Genomic DNA, 19,398 nt, shown 5'->3' on the forward strand with positions numbered 1-19,398 from the left:
GCTCAGATCCTGGTCCAGGGCTGAGAACTGGTGTCTATACCTGATCCAGCTGCAGGCCCTGACACCTGCATTCCCACCAGACTCCCTTCATAGAGGCTTCCGGGGTTCCTGAACCCCCTCTTAGTTGGGTCCACGTGCCCCAGGCAGACGCTCTGGTTGGTTGGCTGCTTTACTGAACACCTGCCTTGTCCAGCTTTCCCCTAGGCTCTCCACGCGGCCAGCATTTGCTAGAATGGATAATTGTCAACTCACACTCCACTTACCCATCAACTTTTCCATACCTAGCCCACCCCAAGTAAATGGGCAGTTTCTAACCCTTTCTGTCCTGCTGCCCTATCCCCCAGGGGTAAATATTCAGCTGGCCAGGCCTCTCGATGCAGGAGAGCCACACGGATTCCTTAGATATTCACGCCCAATGCAAAAACCTCAAAGAGAGATGTTTTAAATTATTAGTAAAGTTTTGCAAGTCTTTTGGCCAGAAGGATTCTGGGCTAAGGCTGGGAAATAGTTTCCACAATGGTTGAACTTGTGATTTTCAAGAATAAGAAGGTGTTATTAGGCAGGGGGTGCCCGCCCTGGGCCTGCAGCCGGGCGCATGAGCTCCATTTCTGAGGAAGTATTTCAGGTTGGATTCTGCGACAGCTGTCAACAGTGGGCTTTGACTGATTTTGTCAGTGGTTTCTCAATCTTAAATCTCAAGCGGCGACAAAGCAGCTTCTAATAATCTCTTAATGTAGACTGGCAGGGGTTGAATCGTCAGCTTGGAATTATCCAGTTTATAACTGGGAAAGACTTGGGATATCGTTTGGTCCTTCAGTTTTCCAGTGGCTGATCTTGACTCACTAGTGGTTATGGAATCCATTGAGAGCATCATGTCCAGCTTGTGATTTTATTTTAACGAAGAGAACGGAATAGATCAAAGTGGCTCTTACATAGTAGATAAGGTGTTGTTTTGTAAAATGTTTATTTCGAGTGGGCGTGTGGACACTGGAATGCAATGGTCAATCTTTTCTTTACTGAGGCTTGTAATTAAACAGGGCCAAGGTCACTGATCTAGTCCAAATGTCTAAGTAAACTGATGCTGTAGAGGGAAAGTGACTGGCCTCAGTCCACGAAGCTAATGAGCGGTAGACGGAGAATGCGTGCTGGAATTTGTAACCCCAGTTTTCAATCACGCTCTGTTGGATGTTTCTACCCAAAGAAGAGGGAATTATTACAGGCCCTCCATCTGCAGCACTGTGGGTCACAAGACTTGGACGGCAGTAGTCACTAAATAGCTAGCAGCCCTCCCTTCCGTGTTCTCAGAGAAAGGGTGGGTGTGGTCTGAGACAAGTGGGTGAAAGAAGAATCAGAAGTTCAGGACTTTAAGTGAACTTCAGAGAGGTCTTTGCACCGAGTCTAGGAAACAAGATGGCCTTCATCATAGGGATGCTTTGTGGCCGTTCACCCTTAGGTATGACGAGAGGTCATGACCATGGCAGGAAGGTGAAAAAGAGTCCATGAAAGAGTCATTCAAGAGACGTGGGACTCTAGGAGAATGCCTCTGCCTCCCTGTGGTCTAGGGTGCTTATTTATCTGAGGACAATTTTTCCACTGGGTAACTCTGCCTGTCGGGCCATGGCCTGGTGTCCCATTGACAGCTTTCTTCCTGTTCTCCAAGGCCTCCTGTTTTGTCAAGGTATTCAGTTTCATAACAGAATGGCTCCCATAAAATGCAATCACAGTTTAATAAATTCCACTCATTTAAAAATGTGCACCTATATATAGGCTTCGTGTTAGGGACTAATCTATTTTGATGGGTAAGAATATTGATATTTAACTCACTGAATGACTCCCAATAATTAGGGCACACAGACCACCAGGTGTCGTGTTAATCTTGGTTCCAGACTCACGTGACCTGAGACTGGTGATCCCCAGCTTCCCTTTCACCACTGTCATGAAAGATGACTTTGTCAGGCTGGGGTGCTGGTGACCACACGGTGCCCACAGTTTGGCCTCGTGGTCAGAAATGTGAGGGTAACTTAGAATTTCTGGGCTTGCTTCCATGCTTCACGGGTACTGTGTTCTCTCCTTGACTATAATATATTTTCACTGTCATTAATTCCTTTGGAAGCTGAGGCACATTTTTGAGATTAAACACTTAGCACAGAGCTTCCCCCAAGGTCTGTCCTCCAGCAGTAGAGACTTAAGGCTTCCTGGGCATTTGGGTCTGTGAAACTCTTCTGCAATCATAGCCTGATTTGTTCCCTTCTTCAACACGTGTGATTCTACAGAGCTCAGTCCAGTGTAAAAACAAGTGTCACCTCCAGGCATCAGGTGCCCTGCTTGAGTGTGCAAATTGTGTTTCCTCGAACAGATTAGCAATAGCTTCCATCCTGCCCCAAACGTGGGCACATTTTTAAGCCCACTGCATCCAGATATCTCATGTCTTGTAAGTCGACTTCCACATGACACAGAGGACCGTGTGGCATCCTTCAGAGCCCGGTGATCCCCAGAGTTCTTGATCTGTGACAGTAGGCTGAGGGCATCTCCCACGAGCTGGCGACATAGCCACTGGACTGTGTTAAGTGAACCTCTCTCTGCTGCCCTCCACCCTCGTCTAAAGGGTCCATGGCATGGTGTTCGAGAGCACTTACACAAGAAAATTCTCACACCTCAGTCACTTCTAGAGCTCAAGCTCTCCTGATAGATGGCACCATAGAAGCTGAGCTCACAAAAGTGTTAAAATGACCCTATTATTTTCATAGCTGGTGCCACATGCTTTTGCAGATGTATGACAAAGTCCTCAACTTTCTTTCTGCTGGGTGACAAAGTGCTGTTAGTTCATGCATGCTAGCTGATTTAAAAATGCTGCTAAAGACCTCCAAGTTGGAGGCACATGAGACACCTCCCCTTCCTGTGGCATAAACTTTGACACTTAGTGTCAGCCCTTTTCACCCGAGGCTTATTTGCTCACTAAAAACAAATATTTTTAGCATGAGGAGCCAAGGTTCCCCGGGAGGTCGATTGCTTCAGGTTATGATACCTACTAAGATGTTCTTGGGATACCCTGCTGCTGCAGATATAAAAAGCTATACAAATAATATTCAGATAGAGTATTTGATGTGGTGTGTGGTTAGGCATTGCAATGAAAGAGAGAAGTTGGAAATATGCATAGAAGTTAACAAAGATGAAAGTGACAGTTGATAAAAGTAGCATTTCAAACCAGTTAGAAAAAGATGAATTTCCAGATGGTATACCACCATCTAAAAAATGGTGGATCCTGCATTAATCAGCTTTCAGGCATTATAACAAAATACCTGAGATAACTAACTCATAAAGATAAAAAGTTTATTTGGGCTTATAGTTTTAAGAGGTTCTGGTCTATGATCAAGCTGATCCATTGCTTTGGGCTAGTAGAGATGCCTGATGACAATAGCAGGGAGCACATGGCAGAGCAAACTGTCACCTCATGGTCAGAAAGCAAAAGAAGATGAAGATCTGGGGCTCCTATAAACCCCTTTGAGTGCACAACCCCAGAGGCCTAAGGACCTCCCACCAGGCCCTATCTCCTAAGGGTTCTACCATCCCCAATAGTACCACCCAAGGGACCAAGCCTTTAACACGCAGGCCTTTGGGAATCAACATCCAAATTCTAGCAGATCCCTACCTCCACCCTTGCCCTCACATAAATTCCTGATATGTCAAACATCCTAGTGTGTGTGTGTATGTGTGTGTGTGTGTGTGGTGTGAAGGACTGAGCCCAAGGTCTCATGCATGCTATCCAAGCTCTCTGCTACTGAGCTACGTCCCCTGCCCAAACATTTTAAGTTTTTTAAATGAAATTCTGAAATCCTAGAAAAAATAAAATTTGGGGGGTAATATCCTTGATTAAGAGAGCCTTTCTGAGATATAATATACAGATGTTGTTAAAATTAAGTTCATTAACACAAAAATGTTCTCCTATTAGAAAAAGTACACAATAAAGTCAAAGACAAAGGATCACAAGGAGAAAACATTTGCAACACATATTAAAGATGAAGGGTTTCTTTCGTTCCTATGTAAAGAGCTTCTACAAATTAACTGGAAAAATATTAACAACCCAATAGAAAAGTAGCAACAGATTCCTCAGAAAACAGAATACAAAGGATTTGAAACATATGAAAAAATTCTCAAACTTGCTCATCATTAGAAAAGTGCAAATGATAACTACAGTTATAATTGTGACCACTGATTTTAACTGTGGACATGTAAGGGACTTGTGGCTCTCCTATGCTTATTTATGGGGTGTAAATTGACATAATCCCTAGAGAGCAATTTAGTAATGCTTATCCAAATGAAACCATGTAGATAGCCTTCACCTAATAATTCCATTTCTAGAAATTGACCCTACAGACACACCTAGGCAGAGGGCAATGATGTATGTGTGGGAGTATGTACTGCAGTATTGTTTGAAAAAGCAAAAGATAATCATCAACTGATATATCAGGATATATCCATACAATCAAATCCTTAATAAAAATAGAATAGCATTTAACAAGAATGAGTAGATTGAAATATGACAAAATTTCCAAATGCTCTTAATGAACAAAACAAGATCAAGAATAGTGTGGGGCTGGGTTTGGGGCTCAGTGGTAGAGCGCTTGCCTAGCATGTGTGAGGCCCTGGGTTCAATTCTCAGCACCACGTATGAATAAAAAAAAGTAAAGATTCATTAACGTCTAAAAAAATTAAAAAAGAAAAATATTGTGTCCACCTAAAATTAAAAAATAAATATTAAAAAAAGGAACCATGTGTGTCGTAAATGACCCATCTGAGGGTGGGCAGCAGAGCTTGCCTCTGTGGGGAGGTGGTGAAGGGTTGGGCCGGGAACAGGTGTGCTTCTCTGCATTCTCAATTACTCTTTATGAATTGTGCATGATATTCATGTTTGCCTGCTCACAGCTAATGTTCTAAGGGGAATGTAGATTACGCAGCAGAGTTGGCTTCGTGCAAGGACCCAGGGACGTGCATGCCACTTAGTAAGACAGAGCAGCATAGGGGACGGGTGCCAGGAGCCATCAAAGTCAAGTTCAACAAGAGGAAGCTGAGTGTACACTAGTGATCAAAACCCAAGTGATGTGGAGGCAAGGAGAAGTGGGGCTGAGGCAAATAAGAGCAGCGCCGCAGCGCCAGGGCTTCAAAGACAGGCGCGGTAAGCGAAGCGGAGCTTGGCACCAGGCCTTCGGTTGTCGCTAACGAGCCCGGCTTGGGTCTCTACGTAAGTAATTAATAGCAACAGCTTAAGAAAGGCTTGTTTTCCACTGGATTACAAAGCCAATTACGAATTGGCGGGGGCATAATCTCTATCCTGTTTCTGTTGAGTCACCAATGCACAAGGATTATGTTGAAATCATCCTTATCAGGTTTGGGAAGGGATATCCATCCAATTTGGGCTCATCCTTCCCGGAAAGAGGCCACAGGTGATCACTACCTGGCGGGAGGCTATCCTGAGCTTAGGTGAAGCCTGGCTTGCTTTGTGTCGCGTGGCCGATAGTACTGCTGTTCAACTCAGAAGTGGTCTTGTCAAGTGCCACGAATTAAAAAACAAAACAAAACCAAAAAACATGTAGTTGTGTACCAGTCCCTGGCTTCACATGCAAGTTCAAAGCAAGCAGAGGCCCTGGGTATGGTGGTATCCACACAGAGCCTGCCAAAGCAGGATATGTAGTTAGATGCTTGGTAAAGACATTTGTTCTCAGTGGTGGTGGTGACGGTGGCAGTAGTGATGATGAACACTGATGTCACTCCCTCTTGACAGAATCCTTCCCCAGCCATGTCCCCTTCTCCTGCATGGCACTGAGTGGGAGGGGAAAGGGGGCGGCGGAGCCTGTTTCTACTTGTGAGCCCTGACCACCAGATCATAAGCACAAATAGTCACCATGGTTGGCCGTCAGGTCCAGAGCAGTGAGGAGACCCTCGCTACCCACATTCTTCTGTGGGTAAAGGGCTTGCCATCATCTAAGGGCCCAGTGATCTTGTATGGTGTCCATAGTGTGAGGTTTCACTGGCCAATGAGGAATCAATCTATTATCTCAAGTTTTCGGAGGACAAGATGGGATTCTATTTCCTAATAATAATAGTAGTCTAAAAATCAGTGTCATTTAAACCACATTGTTTCCTGAAAGAAGGTTCCTTGCTGTCTGTTGAATGTCATCCTCTTTGACATTCCCAATCTGTAAAGCCGTTTTGCTAAAATTTAAGCAGTAAGAAAGTACTATTTAGAGTTAGAAAGGAGCCTAGATACAGCCTCATTCAGCTCTGCCACTTTTGCCCCAGCCCCAGATTGCTCGAGACCTGGGCGAGGACCCATTTACAAAGAAGTTGGCATCTCATGGCTTTTCTTCTTCTTTATTTAAAGGAGAAAAAGTCGTTGGCTTTGTATGAAGAAATTATGCCATCACCTTTCTTTTTCACCAGACGTGAGAACAAAGAGTAGAGATGATACTGCAATTTTGATCTCCGCAACCTCATTTGAAATCATTCTCTATGATTTAAGTTTTCTTGAAATAAGAAGGATAAATTGTGTGAACTTGTGTAAAGTTTGGGGAAAAATCTGATTGGACATCCTGTTGTCAAGGAAACCAATTCACTCCACCTGTCTCCCCCACCCCTTCACACACACACACACACACACACACACGTCAGTTAGCACAGTGCTTTTTAAACTCTTCACCTGACGTTTTAAATTATTTAAAAATATCCAGAGTTTTCACTATGTAAGAAATCTGTATAAGAAGTACTAGAGGGAGGTGATTCCTTATATTCAAACTCAGAAAGGACTTTTTCTAATGCTGGTGAAGACACTATCATTCTGAGTCAGTGTTCTGTTTCAACACATAGGAGACAGCCCCCAAGGCCAAGGTCGAGTCGAATGTAGAAAGAGACTATTGGAAGGAGAGAGCTGGAATGAGAACTTTTTAAAAGTAATAGAAAGCACAAGAGTAAGAGAAAGGTAAACAGTCCAATCCCTTAAGACTTGATGGAGTGCTCATCCGAGATAAAGCCAGAATTTGGGCACAAAAAAAAAAAACCTAAGCTGGGGGTGGTGGTGCACACCTGAAATCCCAGTGGCTCGGGGGCTGAGGCAGGAGGATGGCAAGTTCAAAGCCAGCCTCAGCAACTTGGTGAGGCCCTGAGCAATGTATCAAGACCATGTCTCAAAAGAAAAAAAGAAAAAAGTGCTGGGCGTGTGGCTTAATGGCTAAGCACACTTCTGGGTCCCATCCTTGTCATACAGAAAAAGAAAGAAGAGTAAGTGAAGGCCAAGTTGAACGACTCATAGGGTTCTTATTTAAAGATGTGCACTGTTTCCACAGACTCAAACCTCACTGCACCGTTAACACCAGGCTTGGCAAAGGACTTGCTTGGCCTCCCAGGGCCACACTGTGCCTCCACCCCTGATTTTCGGTTTGGCCACAGAACTTCATTCAGTTGATAGGATGTTAGTTGACATGGTGAACCACTGCTTCCTGCTCTCTTGAGTCTTTGCCTTTGCCATGAGAAGACCCTGCCCCGATGAACCTGCTCTTCATGGAGGAGGAGAGTGAACAGCAGACTCAGGATGGGTCCCCTCCCAAGCAGAACCACCAGGAAGTCCAGAGGGGCCTTCCTGCCAAGCAGGGCTTAGACGGGCCCACTCCAGCCAGTGTGTAGACATAGATAATAAATTGTGGTTTATGCTACAATTGTGGTTTTCTTTTGGGGGGGGTAGTTATGCAGAAATGACAAACTAATAGAGGATAACTAATATACAAAAATTTATTAGTTTTTCAGAATCATAAAAAAATCAAGGAGTAGATAGAAACGCTTAGCCAGAACTGTGGGTCTCTTGGGTACAGCCATCTCCACAGAGTAGAAGCCAATTCTTTTCAAAAACCAGCACTGAGAGAGCAGATGTCCCCGAATCCTATCAGCAGAAAGGCTTACAAACCACTGGACACCATTAGGCTGTGCCGTGGCCTCAAAACAGAACATTAATGCCCTAAAAAAGTTACCATTGACCTGGGGATCAGGAAAAGGCCACTAGTAGTGACCTGGTGACTAAGGAGAAGCTATGTAAGGACAGGACCCTGGTATGAAGGAACAGTTGAAGAACAGTGTGATTGACACCTGCTAATCTTTTTTTTTTTTAATTGTATGTGTACTGTACATGTATAGACAATATTTTTTTTAATATTTATTTTTTAGTTCTCGGCGGACACAACATCTTTGTTGGTATGTGGTGCTGAGGATCGAACCCGGGCCGCACGCATGCCAGGCGAGCGCGCTACCGCTTGAGCCACATCCCCAGCCCACACCTGCTAATCTTGAATAGAGAAAGTGGCCTGAGTGTGGGCTTGTTTGTGCACCAGATCTGGACTTTGAGAAACAGAGGAGCACACTCTGAGGCATAAGAAGAGAAAATTCAGGAAAAGTAAAGGGAAGAGCTACGTTATTCCACACAGAGCCATATCTCCCAGGGTTTTCAGGACAGTCTTGGTTTATACCGTTATCCTAATCAATTATAGCATTTCCTTTCACTCTCCAAAGTTTCCTGGACTGGATGATAAGTTGTATGACAATAGTGTTGCTGGCAGGGCACTGTAGCCCTAGGGTTGAACCATACAGGTCCAAGGAAGATTTTGATGAGTTCATGGGGCGGGACCCGTCCCGGTCATCAAGGCAAATTGGCCTTCTTGCTCTGAGGCCTGGAGGGCCACATTGTCCCAGTGTATCCTTCTCATAGTGGTAGGAAAGTGGAGATAAAGGAACCCAGTCCAGCAGGCTTTGAAGGCCTAGAGTGTATTTCAGGCTTGCAAGATGCTCCCCCCGCGCCCCGCCCAGGTCTTCTTTAGGAACGTTGTCTATACGGCCAGGAACCCTCTTTGTGGACCCTTGAAAAATAGAAATACTGTAGCATTCCCATTCTTGACATGACTTCTACATCAGTTCAGGATTCAGAAACCAAGATAGATAGAAGAATTCAGCTCCGTTCTTACCCACACAGAGATCCATATTGTCTTCTGAGCTCCATTTGGCTTTCCCAGAAACCCTGAGGAAAAACACGGCACTACAGTGAGAAAAAGATGAAGCGACATTTCAATTATTCAAACTTATTCAGAAACAAAAAAAAGATTTGGAACAGCCAGAACATAGTTATATAAACAATAAAAAAAAAAGAATTGAAGTTATATTGCTTTCAAGTACTGTGGGATATGGGATAAACGAATAACTTTTTAAAAAATTCTGCCAAGTAAAGCTCTCAGGCAGTTGTGCGTTAATGGACAAAGGAGATCATCAGACTTAAACTATTTGTGGATAATTGCTGCTAAAATATTTGAAGTGGTTTGCTTTCTCAACTGTAATGTTCCCCTCTGAGATTTGGTTCCTGTTCCTATCATTCTTGGCCAAGACCCTCTTCATGGCCCTATGTATGTGAACTTCCACTGCGTCCGTCTGAATCATTACATACTTGGAATTCTTGTGATCCGAGTGAGATTTTAACTAAAACCAACATATTCAGCATCACATAAGAACCTTCGAGTAACTTTAGGATGAAGCGCTATATACATCTCATGGTGAAGTGTACTAAAGATGCCCATGGGATGGGCGGGGTGGAGGCCAGATGATCCTAGACCCACTGTGCTGAAGGGATAGGGTCGTGTGATGGAGATGGGTGTGTGTGCAGGCACGGGGAAGTCCCATGGGTTGGGGTGGGAATATGTCAGATGTGGTGGGAGTGAAGTGTACATGAAATGCACCTGGGTTGGGTGGGCGTGGGTGGAAAATTCTAGATGTGGTGTGGGCATGTAGTAGATGAGCAGATGCACAGGGCTGGAGGGGAGAGTCAGGGGTTAGAAACGGATAGTTCCTTTCCTGAGCAGATGCATGCTCTCTTCTCATTAACGCCATCGAATTTCAAAGTGCAAGTCAGTTCTCTATCGAGGAAAGATTATGTGAATGGAAAAGCAAGCCGTGCAATGAGTATGTTCTCGAAAGTGCTTGGCAGGGTTTAGTACATACAGAGACGATGGCTGAGAAGGAGCATATGTGGGAAGTCATCCAGAGGCAGCAGCTCTGTGTTCTCCTCACATCGGCAGTTAACACTGTTTCCCCAAAAATGTTAATACCAAATTAATGACTCAGTGGAACCCGGCAGATCCCTTCCCCCTAGCTCCCTGTGAGGTTTACTTTCTTTACGTTTCCTATCTGGTTTGTTGTTCTATTTTGACACTTTTAAATTTCTTCACACTTGCTGCAAGGATCCACAGGAAGCCTCAATGAGCTATTGTCTGTGGGTTTGAGACTTGTGAACTGGTCACCCTGGAGAGAGCCATGGGAGAAAAAGGTGTTTAAACCAAGCCAGGAAGAGAAAAACAGCCCACGGTGAAGGGCAGAGAAGGGACGCGAGGACTGGGAAAGAAATTGGGAGGAAAAGGGACAGGAAGAGCTGTGATCATTTTCTATCGAGGGCCCAAGGCCAGACTTTGCAGGACAGGGACAGGGGAAGTGGCCAAGAGTGTTAGGGGTTATTATCGGGGTTAACCCAAACTCTTCCTTCCTGCTCTTGTGTGTGGCTCTTCATCTCAGGATCTGTTGGCTCCTGATGTTGGGTCTGGTGTCCGGGGCCCTTGAGTCGGCAGAATAAACCAACCGCCCCCTAAGAAATCCAACGTGAGGGAAGAGCAAACAAAACTGTAGACGATCGGGACCTGGGTCTGTGTCTAGAAATAGGTACTGGCCATTTCCACTTGCAGGTCGCTCTGGCAGATCAAAGGTGACATACTTAAAATAAAGCCTGCTTTCTCGCCGCACCAGCGACCCCCCGCCTTCCCCTGTGGTCACCCCACGGGCGCTGTCTGCATCAAGACTTGGGCTGATGTTAGACTCATCTTCCCTTCAGTCCTCTGCTCCTTACTGGTCACCAGAGTTCTCTTAATTTTGTCTCCGTGGTCTTTTCTGTTGGCTGTTGTCCCCACCTGGCACCAAGCCCTCTCCCTATCGGCCTCCATGTCAGCGACACTTAGATTCTTGTCCCTTGAGTGTTGTTCTACTTGGATGTCCCTCTGCTACCCAGAGATGGTGGTGGATGAAGAATCCTTTGCTCGCCCTCCTGGCCTGAGGTGTGGAGCCCGTCTCTCTCCACAGCCTCCTTCCTCAGCCTCCTTGCTCAGCCTCCTTCCCTGACCTTTGGCTTCTAGGTGCCCCAGGCAGCTGGTCGACCTTGGCCACCCCCTCCTGTTGCTGTGTCCCCTCACATGGGGCTCCCCACCTGGTGGGGTATCCTGTCTACAGCACCCCCAGGACCCCCTACTTTAGGAACTCCCCCAGGATGATTCTGCCCTGACACATCTCCTTCTCCTCCAAAGCAGAACCACAGCTACCATCTGTACTGCCCGACCGAGCCCAGGGCACCTCGCATCCGGCACTGGACACCACTGTGTGGTGGTGCACTTGAGGGTGTGAGTTCTACCGCTGCGTTCCGGGATCTGGCGTGTTTCCATGCTCAGTAAATGGGGTTTGGGGGGAAGGGATGGACGACAGCACTTCCCTGGTCTCAGCAAGTCAGGGCCTTACCTGGCGGAAGAATGTCAAGTTGCCGATGAAGGGCGAAGGCCTGGGATGTGGGACGCCCAACTCCTCCAGCCTGGAGAACGCCGAGGTGGAGTACCTGGAGGGAGAAGCCAAGTTCAAACACCAAGAAACTCAAGTTTGAGTCATGCCTTTGACCCTGTTAGGAATCAGAAATCGTGAGTTCCCTGGAAGGAAGGACAGGAGAATACGCACCGAGTTGGCCCATCTAAGGGCTGAGGGACAGAGTCCTGTGGCAGGACGGGAACTCAGCGATGCCTCTTCTTGAGTGGCAGGTCAAAGATCAAGGGATCCAAACCTCAGGGCTGGGTCTGCCTGAGGGATGAGGGGGTCCGACTGCCCCTCCTCCCTGAGATCCCATCAATAAACTCCCCAAAAGGAACCTTACCCTGTTGGGTTCCTCTGCCTGTCAACCTGCCATGGAAAGCCAGGTGACAACCAGCAAAGGCAGAACACAAGTCTTCCGTGCATCTGCTTGTTCTGTTGATCAAGACCGACTTCCCCTCCATACGTAACCTGTCCCTCGTCACATGGAAAAGAAGGACAGGGGCCAGCCATAGAGAGGAGATCCTGTCACCAACCACTTGGGACCCCTTCGAGTCTTGTTTTCCTGGCCTGAGACCATATGGGAAGCAGATTGTCTTAACCCCAAATCAGGAAGTGTGGTCCGACAGATTTCTGTGCCACTCACTTCCCAGGAGAGAGCAGCAGTCTGAGAAGCGCAGCGTGGCTGTCACAACATTGGAATTACCAGGATAGTTTAGCAGTTTATGGGAACAGAGGGAGAACACGGCTAAAGTCAGAACTGGCTCCGAAAAACCTGGACATATGGTTCGGATCCCTCACCAGCCAGCCAGTTAGGTCGAAAGTTCAGTTAGTTCAGAAAAACCCATGAGTCCAACTGGGCGTGCAGCACCATGCAGAGATCAGCCAAATCACGATTTAGGGGCAAGGCAAAATAACAGGGAATAACACTATTATCTGGCTTCCTAGAAGCACTGGAGCCCAAAAAACAGTGTTGGGAGAATTGCTTGCTTATGGGGAAGGATGGAATACTTGCTACATTTTTTGACCTTTTCCACCTGTAGTCTGATAAGGAGCACTTAAGAACATTTCAGCCAGTACTCAGATATTCAGAGAAAGGACGACAGAACTTAGGTTCTGAGTTTGCGTTATTCTGAATAGTAGGTCTATTTTAAAGTAGCTGCAAAAAATAAAAAATAAAATAAAGGGGGTGCAAGGGAGACCCAAGTGGGGTGATGAGGAGGATACTTCTCCTCCCAGCTTTCCTAAGATTTCCATCTGGGGCATTATTAGGTTTGAATGAATTCCCAGGACGTCACATTTAAGTCCATGTTCAAGTGTAATTATAAACCCTCCTCCAGAGCCACAGTGAATTACACGGATTAGTCATGCCAATATTCCTCTTCATTAGTGCATGTACCAAAGGTTGACGCATAACTGGTGAAAGTTGTTCTTTCAAGGGGGTGATGATATTTTAAGCAACTACCCTTGCACCTAAGGGGAAAGATCACTTAACATTTTCTTTAACGTCCTCAGATTGGGAGTCTATGTTGATTTCTTCATCAATTTTTTTTTTTTTTTGTGTGTGTGTGAATTATCTTCTAAATGGAATCTCTAATGGGTGGAAAGAACTATGAAGATCTTGGGCCATGTAATTACATCTTAATTTTGTAATTAGATGTCTTGATTGTCTAATTAAAGGACAAGAAGTCTGTGCCTAATTACACATGCTAATTATTATGCAAGTCCATGCCCTAATTATGTAACTGCACTTACAAGAACACTGCCCGTGTGTCTCTGCACAAAATTTAGACATTTTCAAACATATGGCATCAAGCAGAGAGTGTCCTGGCCGCAACCACAAACTTCACTCTGCAGCCTGGATTCAAGTGCAGACTGTGAGCGTGTTCAGCTGGGGATGGGCCCAGTATCGTCATCAGTAACCACAGTCCCTGCACCCAAATCTGCAGGGAGAGAAGTCTGCCACCAGACTTAGGGCAGAATCGCAAAGCGGATTCCATTCGTCTTCTTCTTACTTCCTCCTCCTGCTGTCTGGCCCCAGGGTCCACACACGGCCTTCTGTCTCTACAGCTCTGCACCCAAGTCCACGGACTCTACTTGTAATGGGGTTGATAGGTTCAAAAAGTGAAGTGGAAGTCTACCTCCAGGATGTCAGAGAGCGACTTTATGGGGGAATAGGTGTTTTAAGGCACCCAGTTTGGGGTACTGGGATGTGGCATCTCTAGGTACACCAGGAATACCAATGGATGGGTTTTAGACAGTTGATGGAAAGATTTTTTAAGAATTTCCTCTGGCTACTTTAAAACTTGTCATTGTCAAAGAAATTTCTTTTGTGTCAAATTGTGTCATTAATTCCGGTGCCATCCAAAAATGTACAGGTGGCCTGGGATGCTACTGTGAAAAGCAGGTAACGTGCCATCCCCGTGTTGTGACATTTCGAACAGCTTTCGTGTGACAGGAATTAATGCAAATGTGTCACACGGCGATGATTATGGACATCTGTCATTGTTTACATTAAGGATACTTCAGTTGGAAAATGACAACTGAAAGTGTCGATGGCCTCAGACAGCATTCTTTGGTCTGATTTTCACGACCAAAGCAGGCATTAAATACTGCGGGACTGTGTCCTGAGGTTCTGGCGGATAAACTCACACCATCTCAAAACACACTGAGCCATAGGGATCACTTTCAAAATCGAGCTCAAGTTTTGAAGGTCAAAGATTTTCCTCAAGACGATGGCATCTCTTCATGGACTCAACGTCGGTGTGAGGCCCATGCTTAGCCCCAGAGCCACTCACGATAAACTGGGGGATGCTTTGGATGAATCAAAAAGAGCAAAGAATTCCTATTTGTGGAGCTGTTTTTGCAGATTGAAGAGGCTGTGGATGTCTCTGAGTGGGTGAAAGAGTTCTTTGGCAGGTAGCACTTTTCCTGGGATAAATATAGTGATGGTCTTAGACTACAGGAAGCCAGGGTCCCACTCTTTGGAGAAGAAAAGCCCTTTGTCATGATGCCTGGCTCTCTTCAGCAATTCTGAAAAAAGTCAAGGTCACATCAGAAGCTTTATCAGAAGGAGGGCCTTAAATTGCTCTCTTTTTAAAACCAAGTTTTGTTAAGAAATGGGAGCAGAATATAAGATTTGTTGGGTTTCCAGAAGGTAGATCTTCAAGTGCTTGTCAGAAATTTGGGTAAAAAAAACTAGGATGAACTATCAAGAAGAAAACATACTGCTGTTTTATTATAATTATTTCTAGTTCTTTCCTCTGTGAATTTCTATATGTTCGAGATCAAATTCTCCATATTTTTCCTGTTTTATTTATCTATATGTCTGCCTCTGTACATTTAGCATAAGCAAAAAATCTCCATGTTATTAAACCTCTATGAATATTGTCTTCATGATTATATAGTATTCCTCTTGTGAATATTTCATAATTAACTAAATTATATGTATTGTTAAATATTTATAGTGCTCTCAATACTTTTATCGACTTTAAGTCCTGCTACAATAATGAATATTTTAGTGCCTCTGAGTTTTCCAGCATTTTGTGTATAAAGATGTTCCAAACCTGAAATTCACGAATCACTGGTTTTGAACATGGATACATAATGCCAAATGCTTTCTGGAAAGTTCTCCCCTGTTCATCTCACTGTCCCATTCCCATTTCACCAAATGCTTTCATAGAAATTCTTTCCTAATTTGGTAGACACATCAATACGTCTTTATTTCTTTCATTATTAGGAAAAAAAAATATTTTGTTATTGCTTCTTTTCTGAGTTCAAAAATATTTCCCAACTTTGAAATCCTTCCTCCCTCCTTCCCTGTCCCCTCTCTTTCCTCTCCTTTCTTTCTCCTTCTCATTTCCACTGTGGCTTATCTAGGTGCCAGCAGAATTGTCTTCTCCCGGCTGATTAAAGGACTGGTTAGAAGATGAGCCATCATTGATAGGGGACCACAAGCTGCCTCCCCATGTGTGGGTGCAGAGGGGGAGATGGTAGATGAATTCGGAAGAGCTTCCCGTCATTTAGATAAGAATGACCTACAGTCTCGTTGGTTGAGATTAGGTCCTTTTGCTTCTCTTTTCTCCCCCCCCCCTCCTCCCTCACACGCACAAGTGAGAAGCTCTACGGACAGAAAGAGCTGAAGTCGAGCCTCGAGGCAGATGTTCCTGGGGAGATGCTGAAGTGGTTGATGGGAGCCTCTCGGTTCCCCTTTCAGCACTGAGGTCTGCTCCGACACTTTCATTGCCGTTTTTGGTTCCCTGTCCTTCCCTCGAGACCTTGCTCTCAGCTTCCCCGAGGGCTGGGAGTCACTCGGTGCACATTGGCTCTGCGTCGGTAGCAGCTGGACCACCCCCTAAGCTACCACCTGCAAAGGAGAATGTTCCTCCTCTGAACTAGGACGATAGGCATTTCCCCCTAGAAATGAAATGCTGGTATCTCTTGCTCAGAGGAACTTCCCAGCTACTGGGGAAGAGAAATCAACCTCAGAGGGAATGCTGAGACAGTCTACCAGGAGAGGTGGCCGTCAGACTGTTCCCTCCCTGGGATCCTGGCTAAACGATCCTGCCCCTGCCCTGGGGTGGCAAAGGGACAGTGTGCTTACTGCCCCACTGCCTTTCCCTCTCAGGTATAATGCCACCTCTCTTTGTTACATACCTTGGTGGTGTGGGTGCATGCGTCTCTTCTGATCCTTTTCTCTAGCTTATGCCAGTGCCTTACTGTTTTAATTATTATAGCTCTAAAACGTTTTTAATCTTACTTTTTTTGTATTAATTTTAGAGTTCATTAGTCTAATTGGATAAAAAAAATCCTGTTGGGATTTTTCTTGGAATTGCACTAAATTTATCAATTAATTTAGAGAATATCAACATTATTAAAACATAGAAAAATTGTAGAGAACATGATCTCAAACATATAAAAATGTAAAGAGGAAAAAAACTAGAAAGAATTACAATAAGACAAGGTTTCTTCCCTCTAGTGTTTTTTGCTCAAATTTCTGTCTCTTCTCACCTATAAATGTTTAGTCTCTCTATTTTCTCTGTCCTTCAGTAACACTTTATTATTTCGTGCATGAAGCGTATCTTTTTGCTATTTACATATATTTGCTATGAGCATAGCTCATTTGTAGGAACATCATTTTTTAAATACCAATATTGTTGTCAACGATCCTTTTAGATTTTCTTATTAGTTATACTGATTTATATGTAGAAACTTTTTGATTTCCTACATTGACAGTTCTATTTCATGCAAATAAAATCAATTTATCTCTTTCTTTTTTTGAGAGAGAATTTTAATATTTATTTTTTTAGTTTTCAGCTGACACAACATCTTTGTTTGTATGTGGTGCTGAGGATCGAACCCGGGCCGCACGCATGCCAGGCGAGCGCGCTACCGCTTGAGCCACATCCCCAGCCCCTTATCTCTTTCTTTTTAAAGCTTTTGCCTCACTTTTCGTTTTCTTTTCTTATTTCATTGGCTGGTATCTCTAGTAAAATATTAAAAAGGATGCAATAAGAGTGAGTCTCTTGTTCCTGATTTATAGGAATACATCTACTGTTTCAAAAGTAAGTGTGAGGTTTTGCTGTAGATTTTTTATAGGTATCTTTTATTGAGGTCATGACATTTCCTGCATTTTGCTTCTTGATTAGTCTTGCCATAGGTTTGTCTGTTTTATTAATCTTGTCAAGCACCTTTTTTTTTGTTTTTGTTTTTGGTTTTTGGTGGATCATTTCCAACTTTTTGTTGTTTTCTGCCTCATTAATTTATGTGCACATTTTGATTATGGTCTTCTTTCTATTTTCTCTGGGTTTGACCTTGTTGATTTTTTTCTTTTATTTTATTCATGATTTAGATCACTTATTTTGAATGAATGCATTTAAAGCCATAAATCTCCCTCTGAGTATTTCTTTAGCTTCATCCCACACATTTCAAAGTGTAATATTTCATTGTGGCCTAATAATCTCACTCTAATAGGGAATCTCTAAATATAAAATGTGCTATAAGATAAGTACAAGGAATAAATATTTTGGAGTTGCAAGACCTTCCTATTGTTTTCTAATTCTGTCCAAATCTGTAGATTTAGTGACAGTCATTATAATGTGTTCCCAAACGTTCAGAAACAGGCAGCAGTTTATGATCTTCATACCTCTGGGGGAAAAAAAATAGAGGACTACTAAATAAATATAGAAGAACTTAGCCAACTTAAGTTCTTTCTTCAGTAGTGTAAGTGCCACAAAAACATAATCAGTGCAATCAAGAGCCTTAAGACAGCCCTGTCATCACATAAGAAAAACAGTTCTACGTTTACACAGACATACAAGTTATATCATCATTACTATTGTAATTCACAATAGGTCTCAGTGTTCCCCATGTCCTAGGTCCTGTGGTGAAGTTCTTATGCACAGCCTTGGGTGACCTCCCAACAGCCTTATAAAAGTAGAAATATTCTCATTTACTGCTCGGGAGAGTCAAGTGTGGAGGTTAAACAAAGACCCTGGGGTCACCACTGCATCAGAGGTAAAGCCAGTTTGGCCACATTTCCAAAAGGTGTGGTTGTCTACTTGGTCCACTAGCCGGTTCCATCCTCTCCTCGAGGCTGGGACTTGTGGATAAACCACCCCACGAAAACACGCAGCAAGTCTATGGAGAACAAAGGCAGGTTGCTCAGAAACCAGAGGTGTGATCAGAGTACCGCTGGTGAACGGAGGGGAAGAGAGAGGGTCTGTCTCTCTGACGCCAACCCCTTCACTTCTGTCCTCTGCCCACCGGTGACTCGTTCTTCTCAATTATTCTTTTCCTGTTGCCCTGATTTTCGTCTTTTCTACTGGATCATCCCTATCAGGACACAAACGTAGCCCAGCATCTCCCATCTCCGAGGAAGAAAGGCCACTCCTCAATTCTGGACACTGCTTGCCTTTCCTCACTGCCCGGGACGCTCCTTGAAGGCAGCACCTAGTGTGTTCTCTCCCCTTCTGCATCCTTGCCTCTCCCCCACCAGTGCCACTGAGCTTCCCTGGGATGCCCTGGTCAAGTTCACTGATGGTTCTGAGCTTGTCAATCACAGGATTTCCTGCTGGTCTTTTCCACTTGAACTCTCAGTAGCATTTGGACAGAGCTGGCTGGGACACTTCCTGCCACACTCCTCTCTATTTCCATGATGTCACCCCTCCCTCCAGAGGGGCTGCCCCTTACTGTCCCTGTGGCTCCTTTCCTTCCACTAGTCACGTGGCTGTAGGTGCCTCGCACCATGAGCCAGTGACCCTGCATGTCTACCTCTGGCTTCGTTCTCTCCTCTGAGTTCATCTTTTTTCACCCAAATTCCAACTTAACTGCAGCCTTTTAATGTCTACTGGGCATTTTAAAATATAAATATCTAATCTGATTTCAATTTTCCCTCTAAGTCTATTGTTCCTCAACACCATTGTCACCACAGTTCACTGGTTTTTCAAGCCAGAAACCCTGGGATGCGGTAGAGTATATAATTGTTCAAAATACGACTCCCCACACAATGAAGATATCTCCCTCCACACACTTACTTCAGGGAAGGCAGGAGCAGAGATCCAAAATATGCGGCCATGAACCAGCAAGGCAAGGATCAGATACTCCCCTGGAATCTCCAGAACAAACCCACTGACTCCTTGGCTTTACCCCAGCAGGACTTGGACAGTTCCATCACTAAAATAATAATTGCAATGGATGGAAACACACCAAATATGCTTGAATCCATGAATTCAAATGATACAAACGTATCACGTGTCACCA

The 19,398-nt window shown here is 44.5% G+C and overlaps 1 protein-coding gene across 1 annotated transcript in view; it reads right to left on the minus strand.

The window, feature by feature from the left end:
* Positions 1-19,398, minus strand: part of Tbxas1 (thromboxane A synthase 1) — a 153,788-nt gene that overhangs the window by 111,614 nt on the left and 22,776 nt on the right. Inside the window, exons 2-3 of the mRNA XM_026405397.2 lie at positions 11,578-11,671; positions 9,000-9,052 (exon numbers count right to left, since the gene is read on the minus strand). Coding sequence (XP_026261182.1) covers positions 9,000-9,052; positions 11,578-11,671 — 147 coding nt within the window. The remainder of the gene's footprint in view (positions 1-8,999; positions 9,053-11,577; positions 11,672-19,398) is intronic.

Source organism: Urocitellus parryii, chromosome 3, assembly GCF_045843805.1.
Source record: "Urocitellus parryii isolate mUroPar1 chromosome 3, mUroPar1.hap1, whole genome shotgun sequence".
Taxonomy (NCBI): domain Eukaryota; kingdom Metazoa; phylum Chordata; class Mammalia; order Rodentia; family Sciuridae; genus Urocitellus; species Urocitellus parryii.